Consider the following 20,479-nt stretch of genomic DNA (forward strand, 5'->3'; position numbering starts at 1 on the left):
AAGGTGCTGGGGGAGCCTGGGGTTTGCCTCAGCAGGTCCCTGCACAGCAGTGGTGGTGTGGGCTCTTCCCACCATCCTCTCACTTCAAACCATTGCCTCATTGAACTCCAGCCAGCTCTCCTGTGGCTCTTTGCCTCCCAGTGAAGCTTCCCACGAGTCACTGACATTCAGGCCCTCGGGGAGGATGAAATCTGCCCTTCCAAATTCCAGGGCTGCAGTTCTGCTGTGTGCTGAACTCCTCTCAGGACCTTAAACTCCACTCCAGTCTCCTGGCCACTGCAGCCAAGGCTGCCCTTCACCTTTTCATCATTCCACAAATCCTCTTTGTCTTTGAGTAACAGATCAAAAAGAACATCCACAATAGGTGGTAGGAAGAGGGCTCAAGGCCTTGTATCATCTATAAAATGACCAGTGTGTTTTCTGTGAGGGACTGCACTGTTCAAATTAAAAAAGGAAAAATGTTCAATACATTGAGGTGATAACAACTGGAAAGTCTCTTTCTTTCCTTTCTCTTTTCAATCTTTTCAATAATTTCTCTTTGTAAGGCAAAGAGAAATGTGCTCTTATGAGCACTCGTGTCCCTGCTTGCTGTGCCAGCCCCTGTGCTGTTCTTTAATGCTCTCCTCCCTCCTATTCAATGTCTTTTATTTTGTGTCTCTGCTCTGTTTCCTCTTTCATTCTGACTGCAGTTTAGTGCTGTGCCTGCAGCTTCCTGACCAAACCTCTCCATTTGAAGATCATTTTTATGGCTTAGGTCTTGCTCCAGCTCCATGGGATATGCTGTACAGCCGTTGGACTTGCTCAGGCTCCCTGTGGCATTGGACTTTTCTTTGCTATTAGTTTTATGAGCCTTTTGCCTGCAGACTTGGTTAGTTTGAACTGCTTTTGCAAGTGCACTGACTCTTCCTCTTCTAGTTTTTACTGCTGCTTTTAGCCATGGAGCTGGTGGAGCATAAGCAGGACTGGGTTTGTAGTGATCCCTCCTTTAACAGACTTCTCTGCTGGGCAGCTTCTACTGCCAATGTTGTCAGTAAAGCATCCAGTTTTAATGGATGTGCTTAGCTGAAATGCATTCAAAAACTCAGAAAAACCCATTTTAGATCTTTAAGCCAAGCCACATTTTTCTACACACAGTTAAGAAACTGTGCCTAAACAGAAAAGCTCTACCACAGCATTTTCTGTATGACTTGGGGCCAAGATTACAAAAGAAGATTTGTTTGCCCCTTGTCACAGATCGACATCTACTGATCCAGAGACTTTTTTCACATTTCTTAGTCCTGAACCTGCTGCAGCTCTTTAGTGTCTTGGTGCTCTCAGAATTGTCACAGGTTGTTTTCATATCCAGGCTAGTGAAATAGGGGTAAATGGACTTCATACTTGGGGAAATGAGGTTATAAAAGTTTGTAAGTTACATATTTTAGCCCAAATAACTTGCAAAGTTCCTTCCTTTATCAGATGATTCTAAATTCATGTTGTTTCGTGAAGTTTCACTGAAGTCAAAGTCCTTTTACCTTCTTTGCAAAGCTATCCCCATTTTCTTACAAATCTGTGGCAACAAATGCAAGAAATGTGGATAGCCAGATCCTCTGTTGCTGCAGCTGTTTCGTTCTTTATTTCAGAGGATGTACTGTGGTAGACAGGTGACCCTTTCCTTATTTTTATGGTAATGATTGCCAATTTGGTTTCTCTGTCTGGGTTATTTACCAAGTCTGGTTCTTGATTTCACCAAAGCTCAGTGCAGCAGTGTTACATGGCAGGTGGGGAGTGTCGAGGCTGTGTGGCTGCTCCGTCCCTCAGGACCCACCAGACTCTGGAACTGATGTGCCCAATGAGCTCCCCATGAGAAATGCAGAAAGGTTTCACTGATAGATTACAAAAAAAATGTTCTTCTGCTGAGAAAAATATTTATTCTGATGAAATGAATAGCAGCTGGGAAACTATTTAACTAAGGTGAAAATCAGTGGGATTTCAAACTAAATGGGTAAATACTTTGGGAGGTAAGGAGGTGCTGGTAGAAACCTATTTAAACAGACTCACTACGGACTGAAAAATTAAACAAATATTAATCAACTTGACTTTTATGACTTTGGGAAATCAGCCCTTGTTTAGTTTGACAAATAAAATCCTGAAAGCAGTCAGGAAGTCATCTTTTTCTCACAGCCTTTTCCTGGTCCTGTGTCTCACACAGAGCTGTCAGAGACTTCGCCACGGTCTTTGTGAACGTCAACGTCACGTCTGAGCCTCACCAAGTCTCTGCCCTCTGGTTCCTGTGGTATGTGAGGCAGTGTGGGGGCACATTCAGGATCTTCTCTATCACCAATGGGGGCCAGGTACAAAATATCTCATTTCCTTCCTCCTCTCTTGAAGCTGTTACGAGCAAGTGCATTGTTGTACCCATCAAAATCCTACAATTAATGAAAAGATGAGTGCCTGTGGCACAAGAGAGAAACGTGCTCTCAGCCCTGTCAACTAACTCTGTTTAATGAAGGATTTCATTAGCTAAGATGTGGAATAAATTGGGACTATTTAAACAATTGGGGGTTTTCTGCATTCACTTCAGCACAGTACTGTTGTTGCAGTTGTGTTGCTTCTTTACCAATTTATTTTCTATGGGTTATTTGGCACATATGAATATTTACAAGGGTTCAGAACAAGTGTACTTCAGAGTGAAAAGTGGATGCTTCTTTGGTGTTGAGTCCTCTAATTAAGCAGGAATTGGAAGTAAATAGCAAAAGGCCCTTCCTTCTTGGGTCAGCTCACATGGCAACAGTTTCCATCAACATCTGTCCATTGTGGTAAGAATAGACAACCATGTGTCAGGAAGGATGTAAGCAGTGCTGATGCTGTCCTGTGGTAGAAGACAGACCTGACTCCTCCTCAGGAGCCCCTCAGTCATGTTTGCTGTCCCACATTAGCAGCTGCTAGATGTTGCAGCAAGAGTTAAAAATGAAATTAATGCCAAGATACTCATAGCTAAATGAAACATGTGGAGAAGGGAAAGCTACCTGGGAAGAGCACTTCCTTTTCTTTGCAGCTGGATGGGAAAAGCTGTCTTTGTTCCTATCATGCTTCCTTCTTCTCTCACCCTAATCAATTTTAGTTAGGCAAAAGCACTAAGGATTTCTGTCTTAGTGGCCCTTCCAAGCCTTATAAAACCTGCTTGGGCAGCCATTTCAGTCTTTCAGCACAAAACTTTATGGATCCTTTCCTCCCTGCCAGTACCAGCATCTTACAGATAAAAGTGAGCTGCTCTACCTCCCGCTGGTGGCTAGTAGATGAAAGAAGTATTAGTGCTTCCCCTGATTCTCTGCATGGACATTACAAGTAAATGTGTGTCACAGATTGTGCTTTTTTCCTGGCAGCAATGTCTTTGTGTCTTCCCAGGAAGACACAGGGAGAAAGCTCATTACCTTGAGACCAGACTCAGTTAAAGATGTTGCTTCTGGGCTGGCACAGTATTTCACTGTACAGCTGATTTCTTTGTCACACTTGAGGGTTTTGGTGGCACCATGGTGGGTAAAATACTCAGAACATGTTTTGAATGAAGTGATATGTTTATTTTTGCTAGAAAGCCTGCATTATATGTGCATGTTCTCTAGGCTCAAAGAGTCTTTAAGCCAGGTCATTAGGGAAGCCATTGCAAAAGTGGTTTAGTCAGTAATCACCACTGAGCTCAGGTTTATGCTAGCTCTTCTGAAAGCCTGTGTCTTTATGAACCCTTAGGACTTGAAGATTTGGCCTGCAATTTTGTGATGGTGAGCAGAAGTCATATTCAATGTCATTGTGACTAATGCTGTTGATATTTTTGTCTGTGTTTCTTTCCTCTTTGTTGTTTCAGGAGAGGAAGTTTAAAGGGGGTTCCGGTCAGATATCAGAGAAAATAATGGAACGCCTCAAAGGCAGAGTTAAACTGGAGAGACCTGTGATCAGTATCGATCAGACAGGTGGTGATGTCCTCGTGGAGACTCTAAACCATGAGATATATGAGGTAATTCAATCAGAATAAAAGTAGAGTATGCATTTAGTAGGGGAATATATCTGCTGTATCTCTTAGCCAGCAGTAATCAGGATGTACCCATTTGTGTGTGTCTGCTTCTTGGACTATGCTGACACTCCATGGAACCTGCTTTACAGATTTATTTATGACTGGCTCTCTTCCTGGTGTTCTGCCACTTGGTTTCTGTCATTTCTCTGACTTCTCTGCCTTAACTTTCTATATCTTTATATATTTTTACGTTTTAGTTCTGCATTGAGACCACTTCAAAGGAAGGAAAAATAACCTTCCTGTTTGTGTCTAAGTTTGTGGTTTGCAGCACAGGGAAAAAAAAAAAAAAAAAAAAAGACATTTCAAACACCTTTAGTAAGATTTTGCCTCTGTACTGTGGTGCTTTGAAATGCTCCATCAGCACCCAATGACCTGCAGTGGCACCAGCAGCAGTGTTGTGATATAGGGTCACCCTACAGAGTCCTGCACTGCTCCAATCAGACCCAGGGCCTGTGAGAGGGATGGAGCATGTTCAGGAAAGCTGGAATCACCATTAGTATTCCTTATCCTGATATCCTGAAGTAATCATCCTGTGAATGTGCACAAATGTGATTTTTTAACATCTTATAACTGGGACAAATGTGGGTCATATTTTCCTGGAGATGACAAAGGCAGTTTTACCAGGCCATAGGATGTCTCTTGTCCCATTTCCCACCTGTCTCCAGCTAAGTTTCAACCCTGGTCTGTTTTTTCCAGCTCCTTTCTTCTGAAATGGCAGAATTACTTTTGTCACCTGGAAATCTGTGTGTGGGAAAGGCACCTAGCAGGGTCAGGAGTGGGAAAGCTGTTAGCAGCTATTAAGAATGTCTTTCAAACATGTCCTGTGGGATGAGCTCTGGGGAGGCAGTGCCTTGTGCTGACTTTGTTCTGCATTTCAGGGCAAGTACGTGATCAGCGCCATCCCTCCAATCCTGACAACAAAGATTCATTACAAACCAGAGCTGCCACCAAACAGAAACCAGTTAATTCAGCGTTTGCCTATGGGGAGTGTCATAAAAACCATGATGTACTACAGGGAAGCCTTCTGGAGGAGGAAGGGTAGGTGGGGAAATTGGAAGACTTGGGAACTCTAAACTGTGCAAATTTTGAAGTTCTGCTTTCTAACAGTCAAGGAATAAATCCAAGGGAGGGTTAAATGTGCAAAACCCCAAAATCAAACATACAGAAAAGTGACAAGTAAAGCGCCTCAGAAAGGAGAAATCCTTCTCTCAGCTTGAGTGCATGCCTTGTCCCAAAGATGAATCCAGACCCAAACTGGATCCCAAATCTCACAGCAGGTGGCTGAGGTGGGATGACCAAGAGAACAAGCAATGTTTCCCTGGAAAAACTTTGCTGAAACCTGCAGAGCACAGAAGCATCAGTTTCCCTGCAGCATCAGCTTCCTTCTTCTCCTGCAGGGACAGTTAGGTCAACCAAAGAGAATTTACAGCAGATGACAAGTAGAGCTTAAGGTGTAAGCAAGACCTTTCCCTGATTTTAATCTTCTGTTCTGCAGACTTGATGTCTGAGAGGACTGGGAAAAGTAGGTTAGCTTTTTGTTTAGTTGAAGATATTTTTTTTCCATGCTGTAATATCTTGTTTTTCTCAGCTTTAACTGATACTATTTTCAGAACTATTTGTATGAACAGATTAGTTCCACTTTCTTCCTAACAATATTGAGAGTGGTAAGAATAATTCCTTATCAAAGTAATATAATTTTTGCATGTTTCAGGGCATAAACTGGGCATTGAGTTTAGGCAGGAGTACAGTCAGGTGTGTCCTCTAGATGAGATTTTTTGCATGTTCATCTGAAACATGTCCTGATGTGATCCTAGATTAGACAGCCCATGCTTCTGCTGCATTACTGTTATGGAACACCATTCCTAACAATCTTATCACCAGCAAAATCAAAATATTATAGATTTGAGCCTGCAGTGACCAGATATAATTACACTGGGTTTTGTTTTGATCAAAGTTACTCGTGGAATGAATCACCATAATTCTGACTAGATCCATTTATTTTTAATGTTTATTCTCCCCAAAATAGAAAGCCAAAGGGTCTTGCAGCAATCCACAGAAATTCCTTGTTTCAATGGAATTTTAAAGACTTTTACAAGTCTATGTACACGTTTCCCAGAGTCAGAGAGAAAAGAGAAACTGTTACAGAGACACTTCAGACATGCAGGTGTTATTGGTAATAACAGAAATACTGTATAATTCCTTTTATGGATAATTTTTCCTTGCTCATTACTAGCAGAAACAGTGATTATCAACAAGTTTCTCTAACAATCATCTTGGGGTTTCTTTCCCCTTAGGTTATTGTGGTTCCTTCATCATTGAGGATGAAGAGTCTCCAGTTGGAATAACCATAGATGACACAAAGCCTGATGGAACTTTCCCTGCCATTATGGGGTAAAAGCTGCTAGCCCATACTCACAGATGTGTATTTCTTCTTGTAAGAGTTAGTGGGAGCAGGAGGGAGAGGGGAAATGACCAGGTTACATCAGTGTTTCCCACTTTTCACAGTTTGCACAGATGGAGGACTGCACTCTGCCAAGCCTCTTGTGCCTCTCTAGTCCATATAAACCATTTGAGTAAGGTTCTGCTACAAACAACCTCAGGATCCCAGACACCAAGGATGTGGTAGGGAAGGAGTTGGTGAATTTAGCAGTCTTTTTTAAGCATTCATTTCACATTTGGATTTTTGTTCTGGAGTAGATTTAGAAATAAATCCCTCCCTTACCTCTCTGTTTGAGCTTATGTATTTGGCTTATGCTGGGCTTTTATGTTTAGTGCCTGGTCCAAAATGACAGTGCAATTGTCCAAGAAATCTTTATTTGTCTCCTCTCCCCACAAGCTGAGGCAGGACAAGGAACATCAGCTGCTGGAGCAGGGAGGCAGCTGTGCGGTGAAAAAAAAAAAATCAAGATTCTGTAGAAAATGACAAGTAAAAATATTACAGTTGGACAAACAGGTGGGAAAATACATGGCAGCATTGACTGGCTTTTAAAATAGCTGAAACCAAATGAACAAACAATCTTTACAAGTGTTTCCACCACAATCTGAGGTGAGACTGTCAAAAGAGGCCAATATAAATGTCAGGCAACTACTCCTTAAGTGTCTGTCAGGGGAAACTCAGCACTTCTACTGAACTGTACATGTTTATGGGCATGTTCAAGGCTTAAAAGCTTCCATGACCTGAGAGTAGCAAGCCTCCTTCAAAGCCCATATGGCAAACAGCTTCCAGCTTTCTTTCTCCTCATGGATTTATTTGACTTTTTAAAAGAGTTTAGGAACATACTTCATCCCCTGGATATCTCCACTAGGGTCAGATGAATTAATTGTCAAATATGTCTCCTTCAAGATGGATAAATATTAATCTTAGTTCTTGCAGGAGTGATCCATGATGCTGTGCAGTGCCTGTCAGAGCAGCAGGCTGCCATCACTTACTACCACCAAGTGACAAGGCAGCTGCCTGCTGGACTTCAAAAGCTTAATAAAGCTCAGAATTTCAGTCCTTCTGGATCAGACCTAGATAGGCAATGCACACCCTCCCTTTCAGTTAACTCTGCAGGTTACCCTGCATGGGCTTTTTCACCTGAGTGACCTTAATTATTTTATGTTGAGGTATGATGAGAAACATGAAGCTCATTACTAGTAAAGTGCTTTGCCAATCCCTTTTTTAGAATAATTTCAAGCAAGAGCCTGCAAATCAGCTGGGGTGATGTTTGTATACCTTATTTTTGTTTTCAGTTTCATTCTTACCAGAAAGGCTATCAAACTGGCCCATCTCAGCAAGGAAGAGAGGTAAGAGTTCAGAAGCTGTAGATATTCAGAAACAAATTGTTTCTCTGGGGTGCTTCCCCACAGGAATATGTGTGAATATGTGTGAGTGAATGTGCACATTTATACATGCTCAGTGCAACTACCAACACTGGAAATTGGGGCAGAAATTGAGATTTTAGCATAAACAGGCTGAGACACTAAAGCTAATATTCATCCAGTTATGGATATTTCTACATTTCCTAGTCCTGCCCACTCTTCTATGCTATGATTCACCAATTCTGGGTCTCTGTGTGAATGCAGAAGATTTTTCCAACCATGTTCCCAGATTACATCTCCACTGAATGATGCTTTGATCCAGGGATACAGCAGTGCTGACATGTCTCCTTTTGGGTCTCCTTCAGATTCAGACTGGGTGATATAAAATTTTTAAATTTCTGTGTTTATAAAATAATGCTTTCTCCATTAGTCAGTGAAATGAACAAACAGTTCTTTCTAAATGTGAATTTTGATACTGTGCAAGTGAAAGGGGAGCTGTGCTTAGGAATCTGAGCAGCATTCTTCAGCTCATATTTTATTCCCAGCTATAGTAAATCTTTAGGGATTTAATTGATTTATATTGCTTTTCTTCTGGTCTTACACCAGTGAACATGAGAATGAATTGGCTCTGCATCCTAAAATAGCTGTACAAAGATTTATTTTTTTAGAGCTCATTGCCAAAATCAACCTTCATTTCCCATTCCCTGGGTCCATTTTAAATGTAACTTTTAGGCATCAGCATTTGAAATATGTATGTTAAGATAAGAACTTGAAATCTGACTTAAAAACAAAGCCTAACCCAACTTTCTTTCTAATGTGTTGCAGCAAGTTCGGGTTTTTTAATAAGAAAAATGAGAGTGGAGAGGTTCCTCCCCACATCCCCTTTTTTTTCTGACTCTAATTTTATTTTCATATAGGAAAAAGAAGATCAGTGAGGCATATGCCAAGGCCCTGGGGATGAAAGAGGCTTTACAAGTAAGGAATTAATGCCTGGTTTTGCCTCTGTTGTACAATAATGTTGCTCCTTTGTTCTGGATGATGAGGGCAAAGTTTCTGGCACCTAAAATGTGTACCTAAAATTGAATGTTGGGCCATGCAATCTATATTCCCAAGGGGAGGGGAGGACTGAGTGCAAGAAGAAAAGAACTGCCAGTCTCACCCTGCAGAAGAAAAGAGAAGGCAGTGCATGTGTTTATTTGTCCTGTCATGTGCCCGTGGGAGACTGGTGTTTCTGTAAAAGCACAAAAATTTGTTTTGTGCAGATGGATAGCATTAGCCAGATGACATGGCACTCCTTTGTCAGGTATTCTTAGCCTGTTATCCCCCTCTTTAAAAGAAATATGTTTTTTATTTCCAATTTCTCTGTCAGTCTCACTGTTTTCTCTGTTGGAACTCACAGCCTGTGCATTATGAAGAGAAGGATTGGGCCATGGAGCAATATTCAGGGGGCTGCTACACAGCCTACTTCCCACCAGGAATAATGCATTCCTATGGCAGGTAAAACAGAGAATGCTGTGCTTTATAATTCACATTTCTTAGCTCATATACAATGATATTCCTTAGGCAACACACCTATGGCATATTTACAATATTGGGGGAATTTCAACCCTCTTTCCACTCCCCTACTCCTCAGCTAACAAGGATCTTGCTATTTGCAGTAAAGAGCAGAGTTTCTCTTGTGGCTTTTAAGAAAATGAAACTCAGCCACAAAGGGACCTGCTAAAGCCACAAAACTTCTCCCATATGGATTATTTACAGTCATTTGTGCTATGCAGTATTTGCAAGGGATCCCTCTGGTGACCCCCAAGCCCTTGAGGACACACATCTTGGACAGATGAAGTCTGCACTGACTATATAGGTGGAGCATCAGGTTCAGGAGAAGCCCAGGAGCTCCTCAGCATGTCCAGCATGGGGTTACACCCTGCCTGAGCCAAGGGCACGTGGGGAGGAGCTGTCCCATGTACATCCTCTCCTCTTGTCATTTATCCAAACACTTGGGCAGTGATGGGTGAGCAGTCTGCCTGGGGAAGCTGCTGCCAAACATACACAGAAAACCTAATGGGGATAAATTAGATAGGAGCCCTTACACCCCAGTGCAAGCACATTCCCAGTGGGAGAGGGAGCTCAGTACTTACAGCTGGTACTGCTGAGGGACTGGCTTTATGACCATATGGGGAGAGTGCAGCTCCCTGAATGCCAGGCCTTCAGCAGCCAGGCAAGTCCAGCCTCCAAATAGAAGCTGATATTGGTGATCTGGCACTGCAGAAGCATCACCCATATTCCACTGTAATGGCAGGATAACAGCAAAGCTGCCATGCAGAAGACACAAGTCTATCAGCTGCACTGCATTGCTGGAGGCTGTTTGGATTATCCCTTATCCCAGCACTCAAATAAGGCCTGTATTACTTTGTATGGAAACTGGGAACACTGATTTGTGCCTTAAGTTTTTCTCTCTTTCAGATCTTGAATTTTGTGTGCAGAAGCAAGCAGGTGGTCCTGCAGGGACAGCTTATTGCACCTCAGCCCAGGTCTGCAGGGATTCTGGAGAGCTGAAGCCAGGCACTCTATAAAAGCCATAAATTGCTTTTAGAAGGATCATCAGCTTCCTGTCACTTGTCACCTGACATTTTCCACTTGTTTTGAAGGATCATTCGCCAGCCTGTTGACAGAATCTACTTTGCTGGCACAGAGACAGCGACCCAGTGGAGTGGATACATGGAGGGGGCTGTGCAGGCAGGAGAGAGAGCAGCCAGAGAGGTACAGACCACTGCTCTGCTTTCAACATCCCTATCTAAAGGCTACAAAATATTAAATACAGCTTGGAGAGTCTGATTTAGAATTGACAGGGAGGGATCCCAGAAAACAAAGTGATCAAAGTATTTTTATTTTTTAAACCTACTTAATTAGTTATTGAATAAGGTGAAGCCAAGAATCTCAATCAAATCAGAATATGACTGAACCGGAGACTTAAAATAAAACTTATGCCATGTACTGCATGTCTACAGGAAAAAAAACCCCAACCTGATGCTGCTTGTAGATACACTACTTCAGTTTCTAACAAATTAATCACTGCATGTTTTAAAACTAGTCTAAGTAATTTCAAATGTTCACAGCTATTTCCTGTGCAGAAATCTGAAAATCTGAACATTGTTCTCATTTTTGATCTATCCCTTCTGCTTCTCCTTTTACAGGACAGTCCTGTTAGCTAAGCTTTATGGAATTGTACTGTGCAGCTCTGATAATGTCTAAATCTCGTCAGAATGACACATGTTGGGCTGTGTTCCCACTCACAGTGAAATCCCTTTAAAACAATCTGGAGGGAGGGGAAAAAAGCATTAAAGGGTGCACACTACAATTACAACTGCTGCATGGCAAAGCCACAGAGTTGTTATTTAAAGGAAAATCAGTCTTTTACTTCCATTGGACAGAATGTCATATTCATATAGTGCCTTATAATCCTTATTACTTGCTTTGTTTCAAGTCACCTAATTTCTCTTTTCTCCATGCCTGTGAGTGGTAACTACAAAGACAGTGAACTGTCTTCTGGAGGTATTCATTTGCCCCCCAAAATCCTCATGATTCTTACAATCAGTTTATTCACAAGAAAAATCCTTGATGAGCTTTGTACTACCTGAATGGGTGAAGGAGGGCTCCACAATTCTATGCTGTGAGAGCCTCAGGGTTTCATCTCTCATGTTTCTATATCCCAGAAGCATCACTCCTAACAGGTTTTGTGTCCCAAGTGCATGGCTGTAACCTCCCCTTGGTATTTCTCAAACTGCCTTGAGGAAAAAAAAAAAAAAACAAAACCCAAACCTAAGAACCTCCCACCAAAATATATAGAGAAGCTCTAGTAGAAATCACTGTACATTTTCTGGTTCAACAGACTTTCAGCTAGTCGTGGTTACACCTTTTATCAATGTCTGACTTTTATCTTGCTCTGACTTCCTCTGTTTCTCCAAAACTGGAAATACTGTGGGTTATAATTTTTTCATGTGGTACAAATAATTTTTTCTTCTAGGTACTGCACAGTATGGGGAAGATCTCCAAGAGTGAAATTTGGATGCCAGAGCCAGAGTCAAAGGTAAACCAGAGCATCACTGTCACTCAGTCAGGCACAGACCCCCCAGTCAGGTGTGTCCCTGTTTCAGGGATTCCTGTGCACCCTGCTCCCAGGCAAGCCTTTGGCCACCTCACATGCTGATGGCATTAATTTTTGTGACTTGTTCAAGGAATATTGTCACTCATGTCTGAAGTGTGGATGCCTAAGAGCCAAGCACACTGATCTCAAAGCCTGGGAGACTGAAAATGCAGCCTAATTCTGCCCAGCCCTAGGCCATGGTTGAAAGCCAAATAGAACCTCATCCCAGCCACAAGTAATTCCATCTTCACCATCCACTGGCTGTTCAGGATGGCAGAAAGATCTCACAGCCATGACTCTTCTTCCCTGCACAACCTTGGGAAACAGTTGTGACCTCCCCAGCCTCGCGGGGGGAATTGCCACCTCTCTGCTGTGGAGTCACATCTCCTCTCTCCCCCAGGATGTCCCAGCCCGACCATTCCCCAGCACCTTCTGGGAGAGGAACCTGCCCTCGGCGCCGGGGCTGCTGTGCCTGCTGAGCTGCACCCTGTGTCTCACCTCCGTGGCTGCCGCCGGGCTCTTCGTCTGTAGAAAGGGACTTGTCACCCCAAACTAGAGGGGAACACGCGCCCAGTGGGAGCTGCACACCCCCTCTCCTCCCCTTTCACCAGATGAGTGTTATTTTGGAGACAAGTGGCATGGACAGCTGGAAGGAGCAAAAGTTATTCTCCTTGTGATTTTTCTTTTTCGTCCCATAATTAACGCATCGAATCTACTGCAGTTGCTACCAGCTAAACAGAAATAAATCAACTGTGGGGGCATTCTTCAAATTTGTCCTTTTTTTTTTTTTATTGGACTTGATAATATCAATGATACCATCATGCATATATTACCTTACCTAATACAGGCAAGGCAAAATGCAGATCGCACCTTTACTGAGTTGCAAAGAGGTCTCAGAGAACGCTTTTGTTTCCGCTCAGTGTTTTATTTTTTACCACACAAGATAGTAAATACCCTCATGCATTCCCCGCAGTCAGCAGCTCAGAACATCCAAGGTTGTTCCCTTACCATCCCCATTGCACAGAAGAGATTAGCATGCCAATCAGTGGTAGAATTGCCAAATTAATTTTCAAATGCATTTGATTAATTATTAATCATCGCAACGTGAAACTTAACCCCGAGCTGGATGAAAGGAGGTAATTAGCACGAATCACTGAACAGGGAGAGAGGAGACATGGCTGGACTTCATCCTGCCCACTGCCAAGGAAACATCTGTGCACATCTGCTCTGCAGGGTGCCTGCCCTGAGAGCATCCAGCCAGCCCAGCCTTGTGCTGTGGCAGCACAGTAAAACGAATTAGCAAAGTTGAATTCCCCTGACATGCAGCAGGTGCTGGCTGTTATTTTCCAAATGGCAGCAGCTTCTTGATTCCCTGTCCATTTGCTGCCCCTCATTTTGCTGCTAATCTGTAGCCCCTTCTTCTAATAAGGAGAAATGTATTTGAGGCTCGAATTACTGCCTTGTTAATTACAATAACTGGATGCATCTGCCTGTTCCGCTCTTATTATGTACATGATACACTTAAAAATAATCACTTTAGTGTTTTACTGAAGTCTGGAATGTATGTTTCACAATGTAGCATCATTATATGGTCTTTTTGCCATGAATTTTGAGTGTTGTACATGTCCATGAACTCAGCTGTCGTTCAACATGGGTGAAATGTGCCTTTCAATAGTCCTGAGACCTTGATCTTCTTATAAACTTTTCTTCAGATTCTGTCTTGCTTGTTTTTTTGTGAGTTACATGAATTGCTGGTTGGCTCGAGGAATGTCCTCTCCCCAGCTCCAGCCCTTGCTGAGCAGGGATTCCTGTGCACAAGGAATATCCTGTGCATGCAGCCTGGCACAGCCACAGTGCCTCCTCAGGGAGGGAGCACAGGCTGCTGATGAGCCTTTTGTGGTGTGAAACAGTTCTACACTGCCACACACTTCCCCCAGGGGCACATTGCCACCACCTGAAAAATACTGCCTGTACCGGTTCAAAAATAATTTATTTATCCATAGGTGCATTTGTAGCACTTAGAACCATTCATTTTCAGGCTTACTTTAGACTTAACATCAGAACTTCTGTACAAAAGGAACCCCAAATCATCTGCAATGCACCCATGAGCCAACACTGTCCAGCTTCACTTTTCAGCTTATCTGTACACATTTCTTTTGAAATTAGTTTGGGGTTTGAAATACCAGTGCAATTCAGCTGAATTCATCTCAGACTGTTAAACAGGGCCAGGCACAATGTTGCCCCTTTCCCAGGAAAAGGCACGTCTCACTGCTGTGGGATTGGCAGGCAGCAAGTGAAATGAGAGAGATTGATTAAAATTGGCATTTCTGAAACTCCTGCAGCTCCCAGGCACCAGGCTGGTGCAGAGAAAGGGCAGCATTTGTCAGAGATTATAGGCCAGTTCCCATCCTGCTTTAATGCCCTTTCTGACAATCAGACCAATTTCCCTGTTTAAACATTAAACATTTAGCTTAAATATTAAACAGCCAGGCATCTTTCTTAAAACAATTTTGAAACAGAATGGGACTGAGTTTATTACCACTGACAACTCCCCAGTGAGCTGCTGCTGATATTAAAGCTGTGAGGATTAAGCACCAGGAAGAAGCAGCTATTTCTTTTGAGGGCCAAGCAGAGCCCTCTCCCAGGCTGGGGAGTGGGAATGCCTTTGGACACCTTCCCTAACCAGAGGTGCTCAGTGCCCCAGTTTTTGGAGGAAGAACTTTGCACTCCCTTGGCAGAAGTGGGAAATGTTCTGTCCTCTTTGAATACAGGGTGAGATGGGAGAGGCTGAGGTCCACACCAAATCCTGCAGCACTAGTGTGGGAACTAAATTGCATTGACACCCTTGGGAAATGGGAAAACCTTAGGTGAAAGGGCTGCTGGAAGTAAAACAAAGACCAGAGCAAGCACTGGCAGAAGGAGAAAAATCACCCATAATGCTCCATAGTAGCAGTGAAATAAGAAACACCACTGAGCACATAGATCAGGCAGTCCAAAATAAGCAAGTGAGGGTGATACATATGAGAAGATCTGCCTCTTTTTAATCACGTTACTGGGTTTGCTTACAGATAGTACAGCAGCTTTGCCCAAGCCCTGGGGATGGAAAAACACTCCTGTGAGACTCTCCCTCCTCCTTTCTGGCCCACTCCCCTTGGCTGCAGCTCCTGCCTGCAAAGGGTGACATCAACCATCCCATGGGGACAGGGACCCTGAAACAGGATGGGCTGCTGGGTCAGCAGGAGCTGGGTGGGCAGGAGGTGCAGGAGAAGAGCCACTGGGTTATTTTTAGCACCATCAGCCTAGGAAGGCTTTCCTTCCCTCATTACCTGCCCAGCCTTCAACCTCCTGGCATGGGAACTGACAAAACAAACCCCTCTGGCTGGGAACCACTGTGTGACAGGTCTGGGAAAGGGCCACCACCCCAAGGAAGCAGTGCCAGGTTGCAGGGGCTCCATGTTTTGGGGCAGTGAACGTAGATATCCCCCAGGGACACAGTGGCCTTCCAGTCATGCTCCTTGTGTGGGACAAGGGGGAGGTCTGACCAAACACACCCAGGTTGCCAAATAGGTACATCCAGCCTCAAAATGCTGAGGGACAGGATGCCCAGGGAACTGGGGCATGCCCCATTCCTGGAAGTATTCAAGGTTTCCCTGGATGGAGCCCCAGGCAACTCATTTTTAATCAAAGGGAATTGGAATGGGATGGTCTTTAAGGTCCCCTCCAACCTGTTATTTATGGTCCCTTCCTTTCTATTACTATTGTGAAAATCCATTCTGGGGAAGCAAGAGGTTGCTGTCTTCACTTGGTCTCTTTGCTAGTCCTTCACCAGCAATACTTTTCAATTAATATTTGATTCAGCCCCCAGGTTTGTACTTGATCTCTTTTCCTAGGATCAAACATACTCCCCAGCTACTGGCAAAATTAGCATTATGTATTTGAACAAAAATACCAGCCAGGGTGATGTGCCAGCACAGTCTGACACATCTCAACATCCAGCTTTCCCACCAGCTGGTTCCCACATCCCACTGACCAGGTTCTGATGCCTGACAGCAAGGGCTTTCCTCAGCCAGAACTATGCTGGGGTCAAGCTGGGGACTGGTTTTGTGCTCTGCACAGAGTTCAGCTCCCAGCTCCAAACACAGAAAAACAGACAAACCAGAGAGTCCTCTACTGTGAAACATGTCAGTTCTCTTCCTTGTGGGCTTTTTGTCCCCTGCAACAGTCACTTTTCACACACACACAGAGAAAGGAAACTTCATCTTGGTGAAAATCCAGGAGGGGAAATCAAATGTGCTCTTTGTGAGTGAACTGTAACTTTTTCTTTTCTCACTCAGCTCTTGCACTTGGCAGCAAATGCTTCAGGCTCCAGCTGCAGTTCCTATTCTGCTCTTTATTTGTAGTGCTTGGCTTTCCAGGTTCTGTTCCCTGTTCCTTGCTCTCTTTGTTTTGGTTTTATTTTTTGACTCATCTTACATAACAGCGACAGAATAACCCAGGACAGGAAGGAGCAGGTATAAAAGTATCCCAAGCAAGAGCCCATTACAGATGAGAGGGGAGTTTTTGCAGTGGTGCTGGCACCTTGCTGGATGCCAGAGGAGATCAGCAGTGCCTTCAAGCCACACATCTGTTTTTCCAGAGTCCCAGGGATGTGGTGTTCCCTGGCCTATAATGACCAGATTAGACAGGGGCATGAATTTGCACTGTCTCTAACCTTACCAAGCACAAGAAAATATAAGACAGATTCCCTTTGCCATCTGTATTTTCCTACAGTTCTTCTTTATAAAATATACTTGCCACTCACAGGACAAGAGGGCAGCTGCCACTTGAGATGAGATTGAAAATTAGGCAAAGGATGTAATTATTGCTTGTGTTGGCATTTGGATTTCCATGACCAGATCACTCACTTGAAAACTCCTTGGATTATAGCCTGAGCACCATCATTTTAATCAAAACCTTGGTTAAATCCAGGACACCTGGCTGAATTCCAAAAGGCAGAGGCTGGCATTGGAGGATGACTTCTGTCAGCAGACATCAGCTGCAGACAGCTGAGCTGAAGCAAGCCAGCTGCATGGCACAGGCTGAAATTAAGGCTGTCATCTTCTGGCCTACCTCATAGCAGTATTTTATCACCTCCCAAAAAAATATGTGTCAGGAGCTTCACACTTTGGTGTGCAGAAAGGTCTCTCTGGGAACTTCTGTACTGGTGCTCACCCTTCTTGCTGAACTCTGGAAGAGAAGCACACTAAAGGAAAATGATGCAAGTCCCCAGCTTTAGGCATAAGTTCTCCCCCATCTCCAAGCTCTGATGTGCCACACTGGAGGAAGCAGACAAGGAGAGGCTCCATCCCTGCAGCCTCTGCCTCCTGGCCCTGGCCAGTCCCTGGCAGAAATCAGGGCAGTGAAATGGCCAAGGCACCAAGCCCCTGCCAGCACTGCAAAACTTCCTCCAAAGGGCACCTCCAGTCCTGCCTCCTGCTTGGCAGCATAAAGGAGCTGCAAGAAAAGTGTGAGCACAGATCCTAAATGCACCTAGGCATTCCCCTTCTCAAAGAAAGGAGTTTCTGTGGGGGCAATTTGCTTTGCAGAGATGGATAGAGGTGCTGGCTCAAATATGCACATTCTGAAAAATTGCTCTGGCCAAACTCCATCTCATAAAGAATTATTGGGAAATAATATAGTTTCTAATTTAGTTAAATAGTCTTGCTCCACTTTGGACTGAATTGGCAAGTAGAGGCTGGAGTAATGCCTTCCCTTGATTTTGATGAAGTACAAGCATGCATTTCAATTGTTTAAGATAATGACTGCACAGCCCAATGGGACACCTCCCTGCCTCAGACCTGGAATAGAAGTTTCTACATCTGAAATTATAATGTAATTTTTGCTAAATGCAACACTGCTGTGCAAAGTGTTTTCTTACAGCTTGGAGCATATGCAAAGTGGGCACAGCCTGAGGGCTGACAAGGATGCCTCAGTGAATTATTGATATGTTTCCTTTCCCCTGCTCCCTGCCAGCCAAGCACCAGAGCATATTCAAGTGCAGTGTTAAATCCCAGCAGGCAGTGGGGCAAACAGAGCCACTTGACAAACCAAATCATCCAAAGGCTGGGGTTTCTGCTGGGTACCACTTCCTCAAGTGCTTCTTGGAGTCTCTGCTGCTGCAGGGGAATGGGACTCAAAGACACTCCCCCTCTCAAAGATGCTGTTGAAGTTCAGTGACATTATGCCCTTGGGCAGATGAGGCTGGTCTGTGCTTGCTCAGCCCCTTTCTGCTGTAGGTCAGATGAATGGATCCCTTAGATTTGGATGAGGATTTTTCTCCCCCACAAAGCTGGAGGGGTGGTGGGAAGGAGTCTACAGAGCCTGTAGATGTCAGAGTAAATGGAGCTGGATGGATATGGATTATTTTGTTAAGACTGTTCTGCTAAGAAAAGATTAGAAACATTGCTATCAGAAAACTCACTGTGCACAGAGCAAAAAAAGCAGTCCTAGAAGAAAGTTAATACCTTTTGCTTTTAAATTAGAAACAGCATCTCACCTTCTGTCAAAACACAGGATGAGACCAGCTTGGACTCAAAACAACTTGGTTTGCCTCTTTCAGCAGTGCCAGGAAGAATGGAGAACCAGGATGAGCCAGCATGGCACTGGGTAGTGCCCCAGAGGATGAAGCAGAGTGTGTTTCACAGGTATTTTGACAGCAGGAAAGACATGGACCTGCTGGATTGGGCCCAGGGGAGGGTCACTGAGCTGATGACAGGACTGGGGCACCTCCCCTGTAAGAACAGAGTGAGAGAGCTGGGGCTGTTCAGCCTGGGGAAGAGAAGGCTCTGGGGAGACCTTCAGAGAACTTTGCAGTACCTAAAAGGGCTGGAAAGGGACTTCTTAGCAGGGTTTGTTGTGATAGAACAATGGGGTTAATGCTAAAAGAAGGTAGATTTAGATTAGATATAGGGTGAAACAAGGGAACTGGTTGCTCAGAGAAGTTGTACATAACCCATTCCTGGAAATGTTCAAGGCCAGGCTGGATGTGGCTCTGAGCACCCTGATTGAGTTGAAAATGTCCCCGCCCATGGCAGAGGGTTTGGACCAGGCGACCTAGAAAGATCCCCTTTCTACATCCCCACCAACCCAAACTATTTTATGATTATTTTTTTAATTATTTTTTGAGCTTTTTCTAGCCTTGCTTCAGAATAGCTTATTGCTACTGGCTGTACAAATCATGCACACTAAAATCAACTTACAAAGCCTCTTACTCAGGTGTATTTTTTTATAGCTTATCTTGGCACTCAGCTGCTAACTGAAGGCTTTTCTAGCAGACTCTGCTAATATTATGACTGGAATATCATGACTCTGTTTCCAGTGATAAACAAATTCATCTGTAGCCTGCCTGAGTAAAGGACGGTTGTGTATTAATATGTGCAGCTACCTATTAACATGCAATGTGTTAAATTCACAGAGCCCTCATCATTCCTGGTGCATCTCTTCAATGCCCCAAAAAGTGCCTAATTGCCATCAGCAGTTGGCAGAAGCTGCCTAGTTTGGTACCCAAAGATCATCTGTGCCACAGGGCAGGGCTGGTTGAGGACATGCTTCCCTTGGGGCTCTGGAAGAGCTGCCTCCTTCTGGGCCAGCAGCTGGAGGCTGAACAAGGTGCCTCGAATGTCTGAGAGGCACAAAGCAGCTGAGTTTTGGCTCATGAGTTGTCCTGTAAGTGGGTAAATACATGCTCTTTGCAGGAAAAGTGAGATGCAAGGAAATTCCATCCAATAACTGACTTTCAAAATCCCATCCATCCCTCCTGCATGGACAAAGTCCCACAGTACCTGCATGGCTTCAAACTGCAGATGAGGATGAGGAGCCCCCTTCCACACTCACACCACAGAGCAGGACCAACCTGAGAAAAAATGGGTCTTTTTTCCAGCAGATACCAAACTGTACTTTGGTTCTACCATCTGAGGCCTATCATTCTTGGATTTTTTTTTTTTTTTTTTTTTCTGAGGTAATTCCACAGGCTCAGGGAGAATTTATCCTGTCTTGAGCCAAAAGGCAAAACTCATCAGTCCCTCCAACACTTTGGGATCTGCTCCAGATGAGCAATTGGTATAATTACACAATACGAGAAGAAAAAATTATCCTCAGCTCTTGAAGTAACACTGAGTTTTACTTGATTTAGCCAAATAATTAGCACAAATATCCTATCCTCTTCTAAACAATGTGTGGGATTTCTAATTGGTTTCTTGGGAAATCACAATTGTATCTTTTATAGATGTTAAACAAAATGGATTTCTTCTGTCTTAATCTGTCCACATTAATTTTCTGTATGCTGGACTGATGGAAATAATGAAGAACCCCTTGGCTGACACAGTATCTTTGAAATGCACATTTAAGCTTTGTAAATAACTAAATTAATAATAATACCATTTCAGTTATGTCCTCTGGGATGCTCCAGGATGTCTGAACAAAGAGTTAGAAAGGTAGGTCAAATTGACTCCACT

The 20,479-nt window shown here is 43.7% G+C and overlaps 1 protein-coding gene across 4 annotated transcripts in view; it reads left to right on the plus strand.

The window, feature by feature from the left end:
- LOC110474872 (amine oxidase [flavin-containing] A) overlaps positions 1 to 13,703 on the plus strand; it is a 34,280-nt gene extending 20,577 nt beyond the window's left edge. For 2 of the 4 annotated variants that reach the window (XM_085586074.1, XM_085586084.1), the window contains 10 exons: positions 2,189 to 2,330; positions 3,839 to 3,988; positions 4,924 to 5,083; positions 6,340 to 6,436; positions 7,778 to 7,831; positions 8,764 to 8,821; positions 9,216 to 9,343; positions 10,492 to 10,603; positions 11,868 to 11,930; positions 12,388 to 13,703. In XM_085586074.1, coding sequence (XP_085442200.1) covers positions 2,189 to 2,330; positions 3,839 to 3,988; positions 4,924 to 5,083; positions 6,340 to 6,436; positions 7,778 to 7,831; positions 8,764 to 8,821; positions 9,216 to 9,343; positions 10,492 to 10,603; positions 11,868 to 11,930; positions 12,388 to 12,543 — 1,120 coding nt within the window. In that variant the 3' untranslated portion in view covers positions 12,544 to 13,703. The remainder of the gene's footprint in view (positions 1 to 2,188; positions 2,331 to 3,838; positions 3,989 to 4,923; positions 5,084 to 6,339; positions 6,437 to 7,777; positions 7,832 to 8,763; positions 8,822 to 9,215; positions 9,344 to 10,491; positions 10,604 to 11,867; positions 11,931 to 12,387) is intronic. The other 2 variants (XM_021538642.4, XM_085586088.1) reach the window with 1 other exon arrangement.
- Positions 13,704 to 20,479: the final 6,776 nt, after the last annotated feature.

This window comes from Lonchura striata, chromosome 1 (assembly GCF_050655825.1).
Source record: "Lonchura striata isolate lonStrDom1 chromosome 1, ASM5065582v1, whole genome shotgun sequence".
Lineage (NCBI taxonomy): Eukaryota > Metazoa > Chordata > Aves > Passeriformes > Estrildidae > Lonchura > Lonchura striata.